General features: G+C 38.2%; 3 protein-coding genes across 3 annotated transcripts; 2 read left to right on the top strand and 1 right to left on the bottom strand.

Annotated features, from left to right (window-relative positions):
* The first annotated feature begins 13 nt into the window (after positions 1–13).
* LOC116732872 (fibrinogen alpha chain) lies at positions 14–3,999 on the top strand. Its single transcript, XM_032583428.1, has 4 exons — positions 14–1,015; positions 1,379–1,562; positions 1,642–1,787; positions 2,373–3,999. Exons 1-4 carry the CDS (start codon positions 710–712, stop codon positions 2,739–2,741), a joined length of 1,005 nt encoding a protein of 334 aa, XP_032439319.1. The 5' UTR covers positions 14–709; the 3' UTR covers positions 2,742–3,999.
* Positions 3,802–9,134, bottom strand: fgb (fibrinogen beta chain). The gene is made up of 13 exons (XM_032583427.1): positions 8,981–9,134; positions 7,811–7,840; positions 7,608–7,714; positions 6,639–6,738; positions 6,262–6,330; positions 5,992–6,106; positions 5,627–5,733; positions 5,416–5,530; positions 5,197–5,316; positions 4,992–5,114; positions 4,812–4,906; positions 4,482–4,672; positions 3,802–4,392 (listed from the first exon to the last, which is right to left on the bottom strand). The coding sequence occupies exons 1-13, from the start codon at positions 9,062–9,064 to the stop codon at positions 4,161–4,163; spliced, it is 1,488 nt and encodes a 495-aa protein (XP_032439318.1). The 5' UTR covers positions 9,065–9,134; the 3' UTR covers positions 3,802–4,160.
* Positions 9,135–13,096: 3,962 nt separating this feature from the next.
* Positions 13,097–19,711, top strand: LOC116732869 (toll-like receptor 2 type-2). Its single transcript, XM_032583424.1, has 11 exons — positions 13,097–13,393; positions 13,757–13,913; positions 15,277–15,426; positions 15,515–15,721; positions 15,802–15,924; positions 16,608–16,758; positions 16,908–17,072; positions 17,157–17,336; positions 17,427–17,567; positions 17,642–18,144; positions 18,777–19,711. The coding sequence occupies exons 1-11, from the start codon at positions 13,126–13,128 to the stop codon at positions 19,192–19,194; spliced, it is 2,463 nt and encodes an 820-aa protein (XP_032439315.1). The 5' UTR covers positions 13,097–13,125; the 3' UTR covers positions 19,195–19,711.

The following is a 19,711-nucleotide window of genomic DNA, read 5'->3' as shown; positions in this document are numbered from 1 at the left end:
ATCATCCAAAGCTAACGTGCTACTTAAAGTATTCTTGAATACTGTATGTACACTTCATTATATTCTTACAAAATCACAAGAAAGAAATGGGAACATAATGTTTAAAAATATACCATGTAGTCTATTTATGGATATCCATTTTAAAATAAGATCCTTTATAAAATGCAGCCCTTTGAATGAAAAGCAAAGATCCAAGACTTTTATGTAAAAATGGAAGCAATATTCTCTAAAAAGTCAAATCTTTCTTTGTCAAAAATGGGAGAGGAAAAAGTGCACTTCCTTAAAAAATGTAAACAAAATGGTGTCTCCAACTGAGAACTGAAGGTCCAAGAAAGGCAAAAAGAAAAGTGCAGATCAATAAATATCAACAAAAGAGGAGTCATCTCTGTTATAAACTAAATGTAAGCATGAGTCTGTACATGGATCAAGATATACTAAGTATTAGTACCTTGTGGCAGGAAGTACATAAAGTGCAAGTGTAAGCTTTAGTGTTAAAGTATACAATAAGTGAATGTCTTAGTATTTATGTTCTTTTTTCTTTATGTTTTTATGTTTATGTTTTTATATCTTAGTATTTATGTTCTTGTTGCTGTGAAAGCTGGAACCGATTGAAGGAAGTAAAATTTGTTTATATGTCACATTTAGTCTCAAACGGGTTTATAAAGTTGCATGTAGTGTTTTAATTTCCTAATGGACTAATAAGATAAGGATGGCAAAAACATATTATGTCAATGCAACTCAAATACTGAAAAGGTTTAACAGCATCACGATCTTTGACTGGTCCAAAGATCCTTCTGCTCTGACCAAGAGACAAAAACAAACACAGCTATCGTCTTCTTTTGGTTTGTCCAAACATAAACCGACCTCTGCCTTGTTTTTCTCTTCCTCTTTAGTGTGTCAGAGGTTCAAACAGCAGAAACAAGATGGCCGCCGCTCTGCAAGTGGCACCAACATGTACAGGATGCAACGGTGCTCGACTGGATCACATCTCTCTCTGTGTTCAGATGATGATTGGGTAAGAAGTTTGAGTCTGAGGAAGTGCTCTTTTAGGCAGTTATTGATCAGTTCTAAACAGAACAATAACTGAAACCAGAGTTGGTTTTTGTGGTTTACAGTAAACAAACAGAAAACATGCAATGAAATACAATAGATGTGTAGTTACTGCCAACTGAAATTGGTAGGATTGTTTCTAAAGATTTAGAAACAAACAGTGAATATCCTTTAGTTTATTGATAATCCTTTTTATGACTAAAGAAAAATGCAGGACCGTGGGTAGAGCCTTGCGGTGCTCCACCTTTAACTGGATCAGTGTTTTCGTTCTGTTAGGAGCCACTGGCCCCAACTTTCTCACATCCAGCTCCCATTTCCTCCTCCAAAGGTCTCCAAATGCCCGTCTGGCTGCAGACTGCAGGGTTTGATGTCAGAAATGGAAAGTGACGTGGAAAAAAAACTGCAGATGTTCTGTCAAAAGTCAAGTGTTTATGAAATCGCAATGGAGAAGTCCATGGCAGAGATGACGCACATCTACAACTCTAACCGCAGAGCCATGGTCAACAGATACAGTTAAGATTCACACAACGTGTTCAGTTTAGGCTTTTTTGGAATAAATAACAACGTATTAAAACTGGATTTTGTGTTTAGTTTCAGAACTGAAGTTTGTGGAAAGTGCAGACAAACTGGGCAAGAACCTCAGAGAACTACGACAGCGATCACGATTTCTGGCACAGAAGATAAAGGAGTTGAGCGACCATGTGAGGAAACAGGTGGAGGAGCTGTATCGAACAGAGGTGAGGATACCACAAAACAAAGACAGTAAATACAGCTGTGCACATTTTTCAAGTGAAAGGAAAATTAGACATTTTGTTGTGAAATTTTTTACAGATAAAACGGAGAAGTTGGTCTTTTTGACAGAAAATTCTGCAGTAAACCTCAATAGAAAGCTACCAGAGGTCTGTCATAATACCTTTTGCTGGACGATAAATTGTCCCAGAAGTTATTGCGATAAATTATAATATTGCTATTTTGAGAGAATTTTAATCTGATATAGTGGTAATGACATAATAGTGCAAGTACACTCTCTTAACCCTCAATACGCTTTAATTTCTAACTGCAGGACATTTCAAATATCCAAAATAAATAATATATTCTTTTAAAAACTAATAAAATAGATACTAAAGTCTCTGTAAACAAAATTGTTGTTCAAACAAGACAATAGTTGAGACCAAAGCACCAGATTGAGGCTTTTTATTATCCAGTTTTTGGTAGAAAGACACAAGAAAAACAATCATGCAAATGCAATGATCACATTGTGACTATCATCACATTCATTGATTTATTGCTTATTGCTAACATCTTGCTCCTTACATCATCAGGTGGACGTAGACATGAAGCTAAGGACCTGCCAGGGAACCTGCCGCGTGGCACTGATGTTCAGCGTCGATCACCATGGCTACCAGACTCTTCAAACGGACCTACGCCTCATGGACAAAACCATGAAACAGAAAACCAAACCCGCCAAACCTCCCCAGAACATTCCCAGAGTTACGCTGCAGCCGGCGAACGTCGGCCCGCCGCCGCCAGCAGAATACAAAACGATCCCGACGGTCCAGAAAGAGCTGCTGACGCAGTTTGAAGACATTGAACAGAACCGTGTTGTTCTGGTGGACCAGTCAGACCAGGCGAACACACTCAGAGCTGCAGGTTCTAATCTGGAACCAACAGCTGAGGGAGAATCATTGTAATAATACTTAATAAAGTCAGGCAGACTTCACTTATTTATGTTTTCCTACAGAAAGACTCCTCCGACCTTTAAGTTTTTCATTTTTTAATGTTTTATTTATTAGTTTTCCTCCTGGCCTGATTTAAATTGATAGAAAATGAGCAAAGATACAAAACAAAATACATTTATTGAAATGAACTGATCACTTATTCTTTTAGTTTAAAATTACTGATTGTGTCATTTTGGAACTAAGAAAGGATATTACTAAGCCTTGAAAAAACTTGTTTTTGAGGATAAATATTTAAATAATGTCCTTGATTTAAATATTAATATAACTTTGTTATTTATTGTAACATTGTTTTATTACAGTCATGTGGTCTGTCTTATATAATCAACTTATTTCACCTAAAGAAAAAGGCATTTCTGTCTTTGTAAATAATTTATAACTCTTTTCAAACATCTCTGGTGTTTTATTTAAAGATAAATACATTTATTTTATTGACTTTGTTCTTTGTGCAGCTGCTAATAATAAAATTTGTCCCAAAGCAATAGATTAAGTACGATATTGCTTCTGGTTGAACTGTGGTGGTGATATAGTGATGAGGTGGACTTGAATATATCATGACATGAAGTTGAACTGGTGAACTGTTTGTGTTGAACATTAGCTGAGCTGAAGATCACTAGAGCTGACCAATCAGAGCAAAGAAAGCGTTTCGAAATCTAAATAACTGTAAAACTGTAAATAGACAAAAGAGAAAAATTAATTTTACCTGTTAAAATTAACACTGTAAAAAGTTTATATCAATAGGGTTAAAGTTGAGTGTGGTGTATTTTGTGGATCTACTTATTACCTCATGACTTCAGCAAGTTTTTCTCTGTTTTGTATTTAAATAGTTATTTACACACATGATTGACGTTTAGTTGCTTTTCTTTTAGTAAACGGACATTTTGAGAAAATGGATAGAACATATTTTCTCTTCTACTTTTTTTTAATCAAAATTTGTGTTCATATTAAGATGTGGCATTTTCACTTTACCTGGAAATTAATGGGATTAATAAAGAAACACGACCCAGATACTCACAGGTTCCTCAATGTGTTTATTGAGTAGCGCAGGACAGTTTTATTCACTGTTCCTTTAATGCAAACGACGTCGCCACGCACAACAAGATAAATCACAGCATATGTTTTCACAACAAATCTGATTTCTCCTCTTTTGAAGAATATGACCTTTTGAAAATATTTTTATTATATAAGAATAAAACCTTTTACACCATTTTTTTAAAACTCAGTTGTGTATAAATATGCATGTGTTTTTTTTACCATATTATTATTTCTACCAAATCAACTACGGATTTTGATCCCTTGATGAAAACTCTTCTGCTGGTCTTTTATTTTGGCAGTTTCCTGTTTGTGTTGCACGTGCCCGCCCCTTTTGCATGATTATCTGGAGGCATAGAAAGGTCTGATCTTCATGCTGATGGCCTTCAGTGAATACCAGCTGCCCTTCCAGTTCATCCACACCACACCGTCATCTGTGCCGTGCTTTGTCATTTTTGACGTATAGGCTCCGCCTATATAGTATCGCCCATTTGGATTGGCTGAGTGGCAGCGGTTGTACCACCAGCCACCTCCGTCCTCCCTGGCGCACTGCTTGGAGGGATCGCCCGGCGTCCTGGAAGCAGCAGACATGGACAGGAAATGATGACGAACAGGAATAGTTGAAGCAACATCTGTGAGGTTCAGTGTTTGCTGGTTGCCTACCAGTTGTCGTTGTCTCTGTCGTAGGTGCTGAACATCATGCCGTTGTGAATGGTCATGGTGCGGTTTTCTCCATACAGCTCCAGAGCTCCTTCCAGGAAGCAGTTGCCAGCGTTACCAGAGTAACCATTGACGGCCATCACATAGTTGGAAGTCTCTGTCTGGATGGTGAACTGCTGGTATTGGGCATAGACCTTATAGGAAAAGGAACGGGAAGGTTTAGCTTCAGTTGAAGTCAACTTTTTCACAAGTAAATTCAAAGATGAAAGATAATTTCTACTTTTTCTTTAGATTTATTAGAATAAAAGTCACCACATTTATGAAAAGACTCACCTTGGCTCCTGTCCAGTCCTGCATCTCGATGAGAACCTCAGTGGGGCCCATCTTGGACAAATGGCTGATGCGGTCGTTTCCCAGCCAGTACTCACCTGTCACATGACAACAAAGGACAGTGTGATGTTCATCTTCATGGCATAGTTGGGATACAGTTCTTTCAGTTGTTTAAAGTCTTACCAGGAGTCTCGCAGAAACGTTTGCTGGATTTAAAAGCGATGTTTCCAAAACCACGGCGATATTCGTCCCATCGGCGGCCAAAGTCAACGCTGCCATCAAGCCTGTTCTGGATAAGGACCCATCCTGGAAGAAGACATTTTGAAAAATACTGTGACTTTAACTGAAAACAAATACTCAAAACTTGCTGGATGAGTTGCACTCTAACCTCCATTCTGGGAGGTCTGATCACAGAAGACCTTGTACGGTGGGAACAATGGATCCGGCTGGATGAGATACATCTGGGAGTCTCGTCCTCCACGCCGGTAAATGTCCTCACACTCCTTACCTGGATCGCAACGAAGGGAGGTAATCAAAGAAAACCAGAGGTAATTCTGTCACCCACTGTTTTTCTCTTTGTGAAAAACATTTTGCCGTCCTCACTCACCAGAAACCACCGGTATCGGACACTTGGTTATGCACGGATCCCTGCACTGCTCATTCTGGGACAGGATAGCCTTTTCAAGCTTCTGGATCTTCAGCCTGATCTTGTCTAGCACCCCCTGTAGGCACAACACCATTCACATTAGAATCACCTTTTTTTGTCTGTCATGTTGGTTCTTTTCTTTATATAATACAACTCATAAAAATAGATTCACCTGTAGCACTCTGATGTTGGAGGGGAAGATCGTGTCGACGGTCTCTTTGATGTAGGCATGTTGTTCCTCTACTTGATCGGTGTACTGACTCACCGCCTGGTTGTTGTCTGAAAACATCAGGAAATGGAAAGATGAGAAGTGATTGTCTACAAAGAGACTGCAACCTAGATTGCTCTAAAAAAATAATTTCTAAAGGGAAATTTGTAGTCCAAAATAAATATCCACTCAGCAAACATGCAGACAACTAGTGATAAAATAAACATCCAACCTCACAAACAGGGATGTCTTGCTGTCATGAGTTTCTCTTTAAATAAAACAACTGTTTAACTTAAAGTAGCATCATATTTTGCACCAATTATCCTTACTGTCGAAGACACGCTGTCTCTCCCTCAGAGAGTTGGAGATGCCGTTGACGTAGTTGTAGACGTTGTTTGACGAGCGGGACAATTCCTCAATCTGAGGCTTGAGTTCAACAATAACCTTACAGGGAAAAAGATCCAGAAAACAGAAATTAACATCTGCATCACAAAGTTTTTATTTTTGAAACTTGAACACATTTGAATCTTTGATCTCCAGAGATGATCTTATAAAAAACTTTCCATTTGAATAACTTGAAGAAAATGAGTGAAATTTACCGCTTTGACGTTCTTCTCCTGCTTCAGCAGAGCGTTTTTCAGTTCGCAGCCAGTCGGACACAAAGCACCCTGATGGAGAACAAAACACTGATGAATGGCCTGAAGCAAAATCCTCTCTTTGTTTTCTAAGGTCCGAATGTTTTCTAAATTGTTAACCTGTAGTCAACGAATTTTCTGAAAACTTTCAGCTTAATGACGACGCTCTTCTGGAAGTCCTCTAACTCAGTCTTTTATTTCTGAAATCTTTGCTGATTTCTCAGACACTCATAAACTAAATAAAATCAACTCTACAGTCTACGATAAGTAAACTGAAAATGTAAAATCCTGTTAAAACTTGAGTCAGTCTTGTTTCGTAAATGCTGAAGGTATTTTCCTACCAAGGCCTCTGAAGCATGCGTACATCCTCCCGCATCAGGCTGCTCCTCTTTCTCCTGCACCTGACTGCCGACGGGAGCTGGGGTGGGCCGACCGCGGTACCTGAACAGAAAACCATCAGAAAACCATCAACCTACTGAAAACACAACAGCAAGGCAAGTTTTCATTCTGACACTGAGTTTTTGGGGTCAAACTTTGGACAAATTAAATTAAATGGTCCAACCAAGTCTGACATTTAAAGGTTTTTGTCTAGAATGAGAATATCAGCTAAAAAAATGATCAGTTTTCAACCTTTTGGGCTAAAAATAGACCAGAAACTGGTTCATTTGCTTTTGTTTTGTCATTGTAAAGTCCATTTTAAACATCTATTAAAAAGCTATTTTATTATTAAAGTGTGTTTAGTTTCATGAAAGATGCAGATAATGGGCTTTGTGGAGTTGTAAAATAAAGATAAATATGTAGTAAATGGTGTTTAATTTTGAAAGTTAAGAAAATGAATTTAAAATATAAAGTATATTTCTATTTTCAGATTTCAGAGCTTCTATAAATTTTGAAAAAAATAAACATTAAGCTTCTTTTAAAAGCCTTGCCCAGCTGTTGTAAATTTCCTTTTTCTAAAAACATGCAGAAAAACTACAGAAACTTTTTTCATTTAGTTTTTATTGCCTTCAAACAGAAAGATATTTTATTTCCTCCTATGCAAACAACAGGAGTTGGGCTTCCTGATGTAAGAGGAGGATGTCCAGATAGGAATATAATGTCCTAAATTTAAATAGAACTTTTAATTAAACTATTTAATAATTTTGTTCAAACATTTTCTCAGTGTTTCCTGGATTTGATCAGTTTTCTATATTGACTCTTTAATGTGGGTCACCAGTAAAATGAGTATAAATAATGTGGGATTCGCTCCATTCATCCTGATGCCAGGTGTTGGAGTGTTTTAGTCAGGTGAGGCTGTGGGCGGGGCTTACCTCTGGCCTGAGGTGATTGGTGGAGGGGCGTATCGGTTTGGGCTGTACGAATCTCTGCCACTGCTGACCGGCCGATGACCTCGAGCATCAACGGCTGATCCTTCGCTCTGCACAGAAAACAAAGTTAATATCATGTTAAAGATAAATATTACATAGTTCTCATCAAAGGTAACATATTCCTCAAGATAAATGGTTTTACATACTGTGGTGTTCTTTGCTGCCGCCTTGTTGTCCTGTGAAGAAATATTAGGAATAATTGTTAGGAATTCAATCTGGTTTATTGGTGTTTATTGGTGTTTATTGGTGTTTATTGGTGCTCTGTTTCTCTGGTGTGGTTTACTAAGATTAATAAGACAAAAAGATAAATGCATATTTTGATTGCATCAAAAGCTGATGTAAAACCAATTTTTGTGGAGAAAAATGTATTAACTGTGAAGTTTTAAGACATAATTGACCGAATGATCTAAAAGAAATTAGCTATTTATTAAAGTTTATATATATATATAATTATACTTCAGTAAACTGAAATTCAACCATAAAGTTTACATCTATTGTTTTTATCAATTATTTGCAAAAATTCCGAATTTTTCTGATTCTATTTTTTCTATATTGTATAACTTTTTAATTTGCATGATTCAATATGATCAAATAAAATTTAAAGAAATGCGTAATAAATGTTTAGTACCATCACCAATTTTAAATAACTTTTTATTTCACAATCTTTTTAAAATATTACTAAAATGTCTGAAATTGTTTATTTAATGATGCTGCTGAAATTTTGATTCCCTGAAACAGATGAGAAAAATTACATAATGAATCCATAAATTCATTCGCCCAAAACGTTCACTGCAGATTAGCACCAACACGGATGAATGGATGGACATTCATTTTATTTTATAATTAATTACGATTATATTTTTTACATAGAAATGCTTTAAAACTTTTACAGGAATTACTGAAAAAATAAACATGAAGGAAACAGCATTCACTTGAAAAAATATTTAGTTTGAATTGAAAATTTTTATTGTTTCTTTCAATTTTAAATTAATGTCAATTTGTCCAGAATATTTTTGTTGTTTTTTAGTCCCTTCACATGATTTAATGACTTTTTTTTTGGTTGCTGGATTGATTGTTATCAGACATCATGACCCACATTAATGAAAGCCCATTATTGACCTTTTAATTGAAACAATAATCAATAAACAGTAATCATTTAGGAACAAAATAAATACCATAAAATGCATAATCTGTTTTAGCAATAATAATCAGAACAACATAAGCCTTTAATATTACTGTTACTGATAAGCAGAGACAACTTGAATTTATTTTCCTCTGGCTGATTTCACAGATTTGTCCGACATTAAAATACTCACGGGGTCGTAGTCGTCGTATTCTAAGACTTCCTGAGCCCAGGTGACATAGAGGCACAGGTACAGCACCAGCAACGTCTTCATCATCAACTTTGTGATCTTTCTCCGTTTTCCTCTCTCTGCCTCCTGCTTCTGACCCTCTGGTCTTTGCTATTGAGGTTTTTATCCTCTGATCTTCTGCTCCACCTGCCTCCCCCGGGTTTTATTGATCTGCTGCAGTTGATCAGTAACCGTCTGCTGCGGTCGGTCCAACCAAACCTGACTCAGCTCTGAAATCAGTCAAGGAACAAAAGGGCAAGGAGTCACAATTTGTTTAACAAAAAGGTTTACTGTCAGTCTGATGAGTGATGTAACATCAAAACACTTGAAATGTTTTGAATTAAACAGAAATAAATGAAATATACTTTTTATTTCAGATTGGATGTAATTTTAAATTTGCAGCAAGCCAAAATACACACATTCCTCATTTTCTGCAGCTTAAAATGTTTACAGTACATTTACATGTAGAGACAACAAAATTATTTCCTCAATTGTCCAACTTGTTGATATTTCCCACTGAAGACTGTGAAAGATTTTAGGTTTGCACATGCACTTTCATAATCATAACACTTTAAAGCCTCAACATTATTACTTCATATGTCGCTAAGTAATTTGAAAAAAAAAACAGATATCACAAAATATGTGCATACAGAGCAAAACGTTAGACACAAAAGACTCACATTTTTTAATTTTCACTGGAAAACATTTTTTTTAAGTTTTATTACTGAAATGCTGTAATTATTGCAGCAAATAATGTCTAAATTTACTAAATATCACCATAAATTGCTAAATGGATCAGAAAAACAAACATTTTAATGGTTTTGAGTTAGGAACTAGAAATGTGGACTTCTTTTGGATAAAATTATCTATAAACTCTGGGGGGGGGGGTTTCAGTATTTTTGAATAGTTTTATTACTCATAGTCACTGAAGCATTTATAAATAAAACCCATGAAGACAGATTAATTTACAGTTACACACTGCCTTGCATCATTTAAACATAAATGTTCATCCTCTCTGTAATGTAATATTTGTGCTTAGTTTTTCTGAATTTGTATTATTGATTTACTTCATTATGATCTCAATGATGAATCAGAGTTTCATTGCACATTCAGTTAAACACAGCATGTCACTGCCTGGAAGAACTCACTTCAGAGTCACTGCTGTTTGAGTCCAAAAGGGTAAAAGTATCGCATGACGAAACAACAACCCACACAAACATCCACAAAGCTGTGCTAACAAGCATTTCAGCCACTTAATGAGGAAACATTTTGTTTTCTTTAATCCACACAGAGAAGCAGAAGGACAGTATGAGTTCAAAAATGGGTCAGTTTTTGTTTTATTTTGCTAAATATGGCTGAAACCTGTATTAGAGTTTTGTGTTTGCAGCTCAACATCTGCAAAATGTTCCAAATAAACTCAGCAGAGTGGACACCTTTCCATAATTTGTATAAAGTATCAGTAATTTATCATTGAAAGTATTGAAAATGTTCCTCTTGAAGTTGTAATCAGCATATTTCCATAACAGAGTAACCAAGTTCTTACTTTTTGTCTGCCCCAAAATGTTCATGAAATATGCAGATAATGTTCTGTGAACAGTTTATTTCACATATTTCCAAAGATAACCTATAAGTCTACATCACCCTGAGGTTTATTGTGGGAACAGAAATTTAGTGATGCATCTCAACAAATTACAATATCATTAATAAATAGTTTTTGCAGGAACTAAAACAAAAAGCAGAACTGATCAAATTTAGAATCAAGTGAGAGGTTTTGCAGAAAAGAGAAATTGTTTAAAGTTGAACTTCTAAAATAAAGCTGAGAATCAGCTCTGAACATTCAAAGACACATAAAGACGATTACAAAGTCAGCCATGTGAAGAGCAACATTCAGGCTCCACTAATCTGGAACAAACTTCCTGGAAACTGTGACTTCCTTTAAACCTATTTGATTAGAGTTCACTTTGATTTATAATAACCAGAATATCAATTCATTCTGATCTGGATTACAACTTTACATCACTTCTCCTTACTTTTCCTCTGTTGTTGTTTTTTGTTTGTTTATTTTTTGTTGTTGTTTGTTCACTGTATTGTATTTTTACCATGTAAAACATGTTGAAATGTCCTTTTGCTGAGAAGTGGGATATGAATAAATAATCTTGACTTTATAAGCTTGAAAGAAAGAGTATGTACCAGTAATAATAATCCTGTCAGTTAGGCTTTAAAGCAGACATTAGGGTTATGGTCCAGTGCCTCCTGACATTTACATATGATGTTACAGGAACCCAAACAGTTTACAACAACCTCTGGCTGCTTTACTTTGCTTTCACACTTAACTTTGTGGTAGAAAAATCATTTCTAGTTGAAAAGTTATTTTTTGTATTTGTTTTTTATCGCCCAGCCAGGGGTCTTTTGTGGGCTCTAGTGTCCCTTTTTTCAAAGTAGGCTGACAGGAAAGGGGGAAGGAGAGGAGGCAGACATGCGGTAAACATCGTCGGGTCTGGGAGTCAAACCCGCCACATCCGAGACGAGGCCACGTTGCCTCTTCATGCCTCGCTAACCCCTCCGCCACCACGGCACGCCCAATTTCTGTATTTTTAAGTGATTTGGTCAAACTTATTTTAAGTTTGCATAACACTGGAGGATGTTTCCTCCACAAACTAACTCTCATGCTTACTACCCCTTTTTAGTCTTGCTTCCAGATGCCAGTGAAGAATTTAACTTCCTCTTGTTGAAACCATAAAATCCCCTTATCTCATTATTTTTGCCACTTTCAGTTTTAGACTTTAATATTTACTCCTTCAGGAGAATCTACTCTGGAGCAAACTGGGTAAGACATGTTCTTGGCATGAAATAAAACTTTGAATCTCAGCAGACGTGTTTTCCACTTTGTGACAAATGTGATTGCATCTGAAATCATTCAACAGTTTCAAATAGAGAACAAAAGAAAAGAGAAGCTATTAAACGTGATAAGAGATTAAAAATCAGTAAGAGATTAAAAATCAGTAGATTGATTTCTAACCCAGGTGGAAGTCAGATACCGCAGCATTAAAATAATATTTAAACCAAGGCTGGTATGGTTCTGTGTCAGATGTTTTCTGATGGGTAATGTTATAGCAATTGAAAGCCGAGCATAAATTGCAGCATAAAATTGAATGGATTTACAACAGCACTCAAATATAAAGCATCAAACATGAACCAACTACTTATGGTATATCTACAACTACTTTTAGGTATATCTGCTTTAAACACCAGAACTGCCAGAGGCAAAAGTAATGAGGACGCGTCACTTTGGTCCAAAATCAGCTGTGGGTCGTATCTGGAGCACATTTGATTCAAAAAAAGAAATTGTCTATGAATTTTACTGACTGATGCTGAGCAGATCAAATGAGAGAAAATAAAGTAGAACTACAAGAATCATACGTGGGACACAAAAACAATTTGAAGATTAGAGGATTAGCAGAAAACATCACCCACACTGGTGGAAGTAGCTAAATGTGTGTAAAAGGTCAGAACAGAGATGTTCATGTCCACTAGAGCGTTAATGCAAACATTCATGGGAATTTTCTTTTTTTGTTTCTGCTCACAATTTAGTTTTCTTGAATCACACTTTTTCTTTTTGTTATAATATTCAGAAATATTCGTAATTATTTCTGTTGTAGCCGAAGAAAATCTGCATGTGAACAGAAACAGAGAAAGTGGAACCAGAGAAACACATCGTTCTTCAGCTGATCATTTAGAAAACACCTTTTTGTGAAGCTTAAATCTGTTTAATTCTGCTATAGTTTGATTACTGAATTTTAGGTCATTTTACGTTTCTATTGCTTTACTGAAGCCTTTATCAGATATTGAAGTTATGTGGTAAATATACTATTTCACTGAAAATGTTTCACGTTGGCCCTGAGCTGAGTGAAAGGGAAATAGTCAAAGTGAAACCTAGTTTTGCTCAGATATTTGTGTTTTCTTCTGGACAGATTCATAAAGACTTCCTGAGATGATAAAGTAAAAAAAAAAAACAGTCTTTTCCTGTTTTAACAAATCACTTCTCCAATGTGTGCGTTTCACTTCTGCGTCTCGCTCAGCTCGACAGATCTGCTCTTCCACTCTGCAGCATGAGACGTCTGACTTCGGGCTCCCTGGCCCTGCTCCTCCTGTTGGCACCTCTGATCCGGGGTCAGAAGGTCGACGGGGGTGATGGGAGGCCGACCTGCAGGCGCTGCGACCTCCATCACTCCTGTAACTGCTCCTACAGCGGATTCACCAGCGTTCCCATAGTAACAGACCAAGCACTGAGCCTGGACCTTTCCTTCAACAACATCACCATGGTGACCCAAAAGGACCTGATGGGACACTCACGACTGAGGGCTCTGGATCTCCATGGTAACCATTGTTTTTGCTGCGTCTTTTCTATTGTTTTTGCAGCCAGTAGAATTGAATTCAGATATTTCTGTCAGCAGGAAAAGTTTAGTAATAACTATTTACATTTACTCAGTTACATTTCCTTGAGTAACTTGTTTATAAAAAAATACTTTTAGGAGTATTTTTACTGTGCTGTACTTTTTACTTTTACTTGTTCAGTTACTCAGTACTTGACTAGACTTTCTACCAACTACTTTTTGTGCTATTACTTGAGTAATTTCTTGGACAGCTACCTTTTACTTTTACTTGAATAAGAATAAGTTTAAGTAGTGTTACTCTTACTTGAGGACAGTTTCCGGGTACTCTGCCCCCCTCTGCCTGCAGGTAACCGGTTAGCTGAGATCCATCCGTCAGCGTTCGACTCTCTGTGGAGCCTGGAGGAACTGGATCTTTCTGACAACCAGCTGAAGTTTCTCAACCCCAAGTGGCTCAAAAATCTGGCAATTCTGGAGCATCTCAACCTGCTGAACAATCCGTACAGGTGAGGAGCTCAGAGCCCCGCAGAGGCAAAGCTGCTGCAAACGTAACTCCAGAAATGAGTTTTTAGCCTTGATTTAAAGAAACTTAGAGTTTGAGTAGTTCTGCAGTTTTCTGGAGGTTTGTTCCAGATTAGAGAAGCATGGTCTCCATGTTTGGTTCTGGTTCTGAGGATGCTGAGCAGAACAGAACCAGAAGACTGGAAGGTTGATACAACAGCAGCAGATCTTTAATGTATTGTGGTGCTAAGCCGTCCAGTGATTTATAAACTAACAGGAGTATTTTAAAGTTTATTCTCTCAGTGGAAGGACTTTAAAATCGGGATGATGTTCTCCACTCTCCAATCATGACACCTAGAGGATATAATGTGAAGCTGTTGCTGTAAAAATTATTATATACACCAAACACTAAAACACATCCATTTATAAACAGAGATACAGAAAATTAACACTTTTCTACTACATATTATTTATTGTTTATTGTTATTATGGCATCAAAAAGCAGCAGTGCTTTGTTGTTAGTGTATTTAGAGACTGTAAGAACTTTGAAAAAGGAAAAAAGAAAGAAAGAAATTTGGCAAGGGGTCAAATATTTTTTACACTCTGCACCGCTCACATCCTCAGATCACAATATGAACGGCTTCCGTCTGCCACATGGTATGGAGTCCCCACCTACAGACTTCACAGGTTTAAATGTTCATTAGTCTCTGCGCCATCAGAATAATAAATAAGGTAGGCAGACGGTGCGATTGTGCATTGCTGGTTTGATTGCTTGTTTGTTGGGAAGGTGAGATTTAATTTTTCTATTGAGCATATATGTAATTTTTATTTTATTGTAGTTTAAGTGTCCAATATGTATTTTAATGTGTATTTTCTTTTTGCAGCACATGAAGTCCCAGACAAATTTCCCCTGTAGAAACATTAAAATGTGTGTCTGCGTGTGACGTGTAACTAGTCGACACACAGGCTGGATGTTCAGAAAACGTCGTTTTGTCTTATAGAGTCTTTACCAGTCAGACTGAAGGACTTCTTGTTTTTTACTTGTTGAACTCCAGTTTCAGAGCGTTTGAGTTCCTCTGTGTTTCCAGTAATTATTATCTTAGTAAGATGTATGAGACATTCACACATGTAAGAATATTCAATTGTTTCCATATTTAGTTTGGGAGGGGACAAGTGAAAAGCCTTGTATGCCCTCATATGTGTTTAATGTGGATTGGCTTTTACAAAGGAAACATGCTTGAATCCCTCTGGATTTATTCATGCATGGATTGTTCCTCACCTAAAGCATGATTCAGTTGGAAATCATGTTAGATGTGTAATAAAAGGAGCAGAAACTTGTAAATTCACCGTGTGTTTGGTCTCGTCCAGCCGCCTTGGTTCCCCTTCGATGTTTCTTGGACTCGTCAGACTGAGGAGGCTGATGTTTGGAGGTCCAGGCCTGAAGGAACTACGGAGAACAGATGTGTTTGGAGTCACGGAGCTGGAGGACCTCACTGTCCACGCGAACAACCTGGCCAGGTGTTCCCACATTCGTCCTATATGATGCAGTGACCTTTAAATTATAGTTAATATTTGGCTTTTCCTTTCTTTTTTCTGTTCTCTGCAGTTATGACTCTGGCACATTAGGAGACATTTGGCCTCTGGGTCGTGTCACCTTAAGCCTCCATGGTCCGTTTCTAACCAACGTGGCCTTGGCTGCAGCTGTGCTTGCGGATGTATCGTACCCTGAGACTCCGATCATCCTACAGGACCTCAATCTGACTGGGCGTCAGTCTGTCCAGCCCTTCAGAGAGTCAGCCAACAAGAGGATCCGGTTGGAATATCATGCTCTTTTCAATTTGTTCCTGCAGTAACACATGCTTTTATTAACTTTTCTTTGTTGTTGTCCTTCAGATCTCTTTCTTTACGTAACTCTTCTGTGTCCGATGCCTCGCTTGTCGACTTCCTGATGGTGATGAATGGAGACCCGCTCTCCTATCTTCACGTGGAAGACGTCACGTTGAAAGGCGAAGGGAGGTAGGAAACCAAAACCTGCAGATGTTCAAACACCCAACGGATGTAAATCATTGCCTCCACTAATCTATAAAGTTTGTGCTTAGAAATCAGATTGCTACAAAACCCACATCTATATTTATGATTAGAGGATTTTTTAAAAACAAAAGTAATAATTTGACCATGTTGATTTCTTGGAAATGAACAAATCTATGTAAAATTACTGACACATTTCCATTAATCAGCCAACAGTGAAGTGAACTGTTTAAACACTTTGATCCCCCAGCTTTACCTAAACTAAGGAGAAATGCACTTAAAAACCTGCTAAAACGTGAATTACTCACTTCCATAAACACTGGCAGTGTTGGTGTATTAAACTAAAAGACCGACAGTGACACCTGCTGGTCGTGACGCAGGATCACAGATCATTTTCACTAGTTCAGATTTAGAAAGGGGCTGGTGAAGAACCTGGGCAACAGTTGCATCTCATCTGTTGAAGTTTGTAACTCCTTCTTATAGGCACTGAACTCATGTAGAGGTAAGAAAGCTCCACCAGTGAAGAATTTCAAAACATGAATGTGACAGAAAGGATTTTTTTGTCCACAGCATTGATTTTTTTACTTAGTTTTGAATAGATATGATTTGGCATTTTTCCTTGCTTACATTTACTGATGTTTTATGATCAGCTGACTGTTTGTCTGTGGCAGGTGGGAGAAAGCCAACAAAACTGATTACAAAAGCATCGACGAGTTCTTTCTCCGAAATGCTGTGGTGGTAGATGTCTACAAGTTCACTGCGTTCCTACAGCTGGGTTTTCTTCTGTATTACCCAAGGAAGGTGTCCGTCATAAACTGTGGGGTAAATATGTGCTGATAGCAACCACTCCAAAGTTTCCAGGCTCTGGTACTGACCAAAGTCTTAACAAAACTAAAGACCGGTAGAGGAAGCCCTTTTGTATTTAATTAGAAATTATTTGTATTCCTTTTAAAAGTTGTTTTTGTCTTCAGGTGTTTGTGATGCCCTGTGATACAGCCAAGCTGCTGGTGAACCTGCAGTACCTAGATTTGTCTGACAATCTACTGACCGACCTGACCATGGCAGAATCGCTTTGTCATGGAGCGCCAACGCTGAAAGAACTCAGAGTTTTAAACATAAGTGGAAACCCTCTGAAGGTGTCTTTATAGTTAAAGCAAAATCTGCGTAACTTACCAGGAATCAGAGTTTCTTGGTTTCAAGCTTTGTCCATTTCTGTCCAGTCTTTGTCACTGATTAGCCATCTGGTGACCAACCTCCTGAAACTGACCCACTTGGACGTCAGCAGAACTCTGTACAGCTCAATGCCCTCGAGTTGCTCCTGGCCCTCCACTCTGAAATACCTTAACATCTCCAGAGCTAAGCTAACCACCACCACTTCCTGTTTACCAAGATCACTAGAGGTAAAGAGACTGAACCACACAGAAGCAAACTCAGCAAATTCAAAGCAGTCACAACCAAAATATGCTTAACTGACTGAACATTACGGACAGGTGCTGGATCTGAGCTACAACGATCTCAAAGGTTTCTCCCTGGACTTGCCTTTACTGAGGGAACTGTACCTCTCTGGGAACAAGTTCCTAGGATTACCCGCTGGACAACCCTTTCCAAACCTACAAACTCTTACCATGCAGGTAAGAAAGAATCCTGTATTTCTAAATAAAGTCAACTCTGCGTTCTCCAGTATGTGACGCCTTTCTCTTTTCAGTTTAACACTCTGAATATGTTCGGCCTCCCAGAGCTTCAGTCATTCAGGCGGCTTGAGAACCTCCAGGCTGGTTACAACAAGTTCATCTGCACCTGCGGTTTTGTTAACTTTTTCCAATCACAACTAAAACAAAAAGGAAATGTCAAGTTAACGGACAGAAAGGACGGTTATGTCTGCGACTCCCCTCTCCACCTGCAGGGCGAGTTAGTGAGTCAGGTCCGTCTCTCGGTGGAAGCGTGCCACCGGGTTTTGTTTGTCTCTGTGAGCTGCGGCGTGGCCCTTTTAGTTGGGTTACTGCTATGTGTTCTGCTGTGGCGACTCCATGTTTTCTGGTACCTGAAGATGACTTGGGCGTGGCTCAAGGCAAAGCGAAGTTCCCAAAAACAAAGAAGAGACACTACAGACTCAGAAGCGCTGCTGTCCTTTGATGCGTTTGTGTCCTACAGTGAGAGGGACGCTGGCTGGGTAGAAAACTTCCTGATACCTGAGCTGGAGGAGCAGAGGTGAGTATTTTTAACTTTTTAGCTCATATTACACTCCAACAAGGATATTATGCCTGTCAACTATGCATTTATGTAAGAAAAACATTCAGACAAATATATAAATATTCTTGTATATTCTGTATAATCATATATAATGTATAATGTATTTTGAGGATCAATTGTCTGAGGTCTTGAGGATTTCCATACTATCTGTAGATAGTATTTCCATAATACACTCCGGTGCAGTTGACCCACTGCACCGGAGTTCTGGTCCGGTGCAGTGGGTCAACGTCCCTCTGACGCCTTCTGTTTTCCAGTAACATGAGATGTTACAATTTGCCAATCGTTATTTCCTCCTTTTCCAAACTTGTGAATTTGTAATAGTCAATCCTCTCTTCCTTAATCATAAATGCATTATTGTAAACCACACTCATAACAAAACACCATGAAGTTTATTGTTTAGGAATAATGAATAATTAGACAGTTTCACAGGAACTCTGCTAGATGTTATAACCGTAACCCTTTGCTAAAATGAGCGTCCCGTAATACGTGACCATCCGCTGTCAGTTTGACTTCAGTCTGACTATGATGGACCCTTAAAGCACAGTAGAAAGTGGATCCATAATCTGGTTTCTTGTTTGTTTTTTCACCAGTGAGGATGGTTCCAGTAGTACCAGCTCCTCTCGGCCCAGTAATACCAGCTCCTCTCGGCCATTTTCCTTGTGCCTCCACAAGCGAGACTTCCTTCCTGGACAACCGATCATGGACAACATCATGAGCGCCATCGAACGCAGTCGTCGTACTATCTTCGTCCTCTCAGAGAACTTCGTCCAGTCCGACTGGTGCCGCTATGAACTGGACTTCTCCCACTTCTGGCTGTTTGAGGTCGGCGGAGACGCTGCCATTTTGATTCTGCTGGAGCCGCTGTCCAAGGACGACGTCCCCAAACGTTTCTGCAAACTGCGCAAACTCATGAGCTCCACCACCTACCTGGAGTGGCCTCAAGAGGAGGAGAGGAGGCCGGAGTTCTGGAGGAGTCTCCGCAACGCTCTGAGAGGAGACAATGACTGACAAAATAGAGCTTGAATGTATAGGGGAAGGAAAAAACATCAGATGCACTGAGGACTTTCTTGTGTAACTTAACCAAATTATTCATGAAAAACTTACTGTATTTTTGGGAAAGTGAAATATCTATGTGCAATGCTATTTGGCACTCTGTTGGCTGGTGTTTGCAAAGCAACCAATCCACAATTGGATTTCATTTTCCTTGGTTCCTATTGGCTGAACCTCCAAGAGTGGAAATAAATAAGATGTTGGATTTTAGCTTCTGCAGTAGCGCTAACATGGCTTTCACTGTGTGTATTTATGCATGTTGAGGTACATTTGGTGTTTGAACTATTGAGAAAGACATCCACTCATTTTTAGAAGGGATAAGTTATGTAATTTATATTAGACTATGATCCAAGGGGACTGACTGAAACATAGAAACTGGAAAACATGCCATAAGTAATGCCTTGAATAAGGTTGATAACACAATCAAAAGATGCACTGTGCATATTGAAAAAAATAAAAACATACAAAAGAACAA

Source organism: Xiphophorus hellerii, chromosome 14 (genome assembly GCF_003331165.1).
Source record: "Xiphophorus hellerii strain 12219 chromosome 14, Xiphophorus_hellerii-4.1, whole genome shotgun sequence".
In the NCBI taxonomy this organism is placed as follows: Eukaryota; Metazoa; Chordata; class Actinopteri; order Cyprinodontiformes; family Poeciliidae; genus Xiphophorus; species Xiphophorus hellerii.
This window is presented reverse-complemented; position numbering and strand designations above follow the sequence as displayed.

Excerpts from the sequence above, each read along its gene's own strand:
- LOC116732872 (XM_032583428.1), top strand. The coding sequence starts at position 710 with ATGGCAAAAACATATTATGTCAATGCAACTCAAATACTGAAAAGGTTT. Across the intron at positions 1,016-1,378 it reads TGTGTTCAGATGATGATTGG|GTCTCCAAATGCCCGTCTGG; the intron begins GTAAGAAGTTTG and ends CCTCCTCCAAAG. Across the intron at positions 1,788-2,372 it reads AGGAGCTGTATCGAACAGAG|GTGGACGTAGACATGAAGCT; the intron begins GTGAGGATACCA and ends TTACATCATCAG.
- LOC116732869 (XM_032583424.1), top strand. The coding sequence starts at position 13,126 with ATGAGACGTCTGACTTCGGGCTCCCTGGCCCTGCTCCTCCTGTTGGCA. Across the intron at positions 15,427-15,514 it reads CACGCGAACAACCTGGCCAG|TTATGACTCTGGCACATTAG; the intron begins GTGTTCCCACAT and ends TGTTCTCTGCAG. Across the intron at positions 17,073-17,156 it reads TAAGTGGAAACCCTCTGAAG|TCTTTGTCACTGATTAGCCA; the intron begins GTGTCTTTATAG and ends ATTTCTGTCCAG.
- fgb (XM_032583427.1), bottom strand. The coding sequence starts at position 9,064 with ATGATGAAGACGTTGCTGGTGCTGTACCTGTGCCTCTATGTCACCTGG. Across the intron at positions 6,331-6,638 it reads CGCATGCTTCAGAGGCCTTG|GGTGCTTTGTGTCCGACTGG; the intron begins GTAGGAAAATAC and ends GTTCTCCATCAG. Across the intron at positions 5,317-5,415 it reads TCCGATACCGGTGGTTTCTG|GTAAGGAGTGTGAGGACATT; the intron begins GTGAGTGAGGAC and ends GTTGCGATCCAG.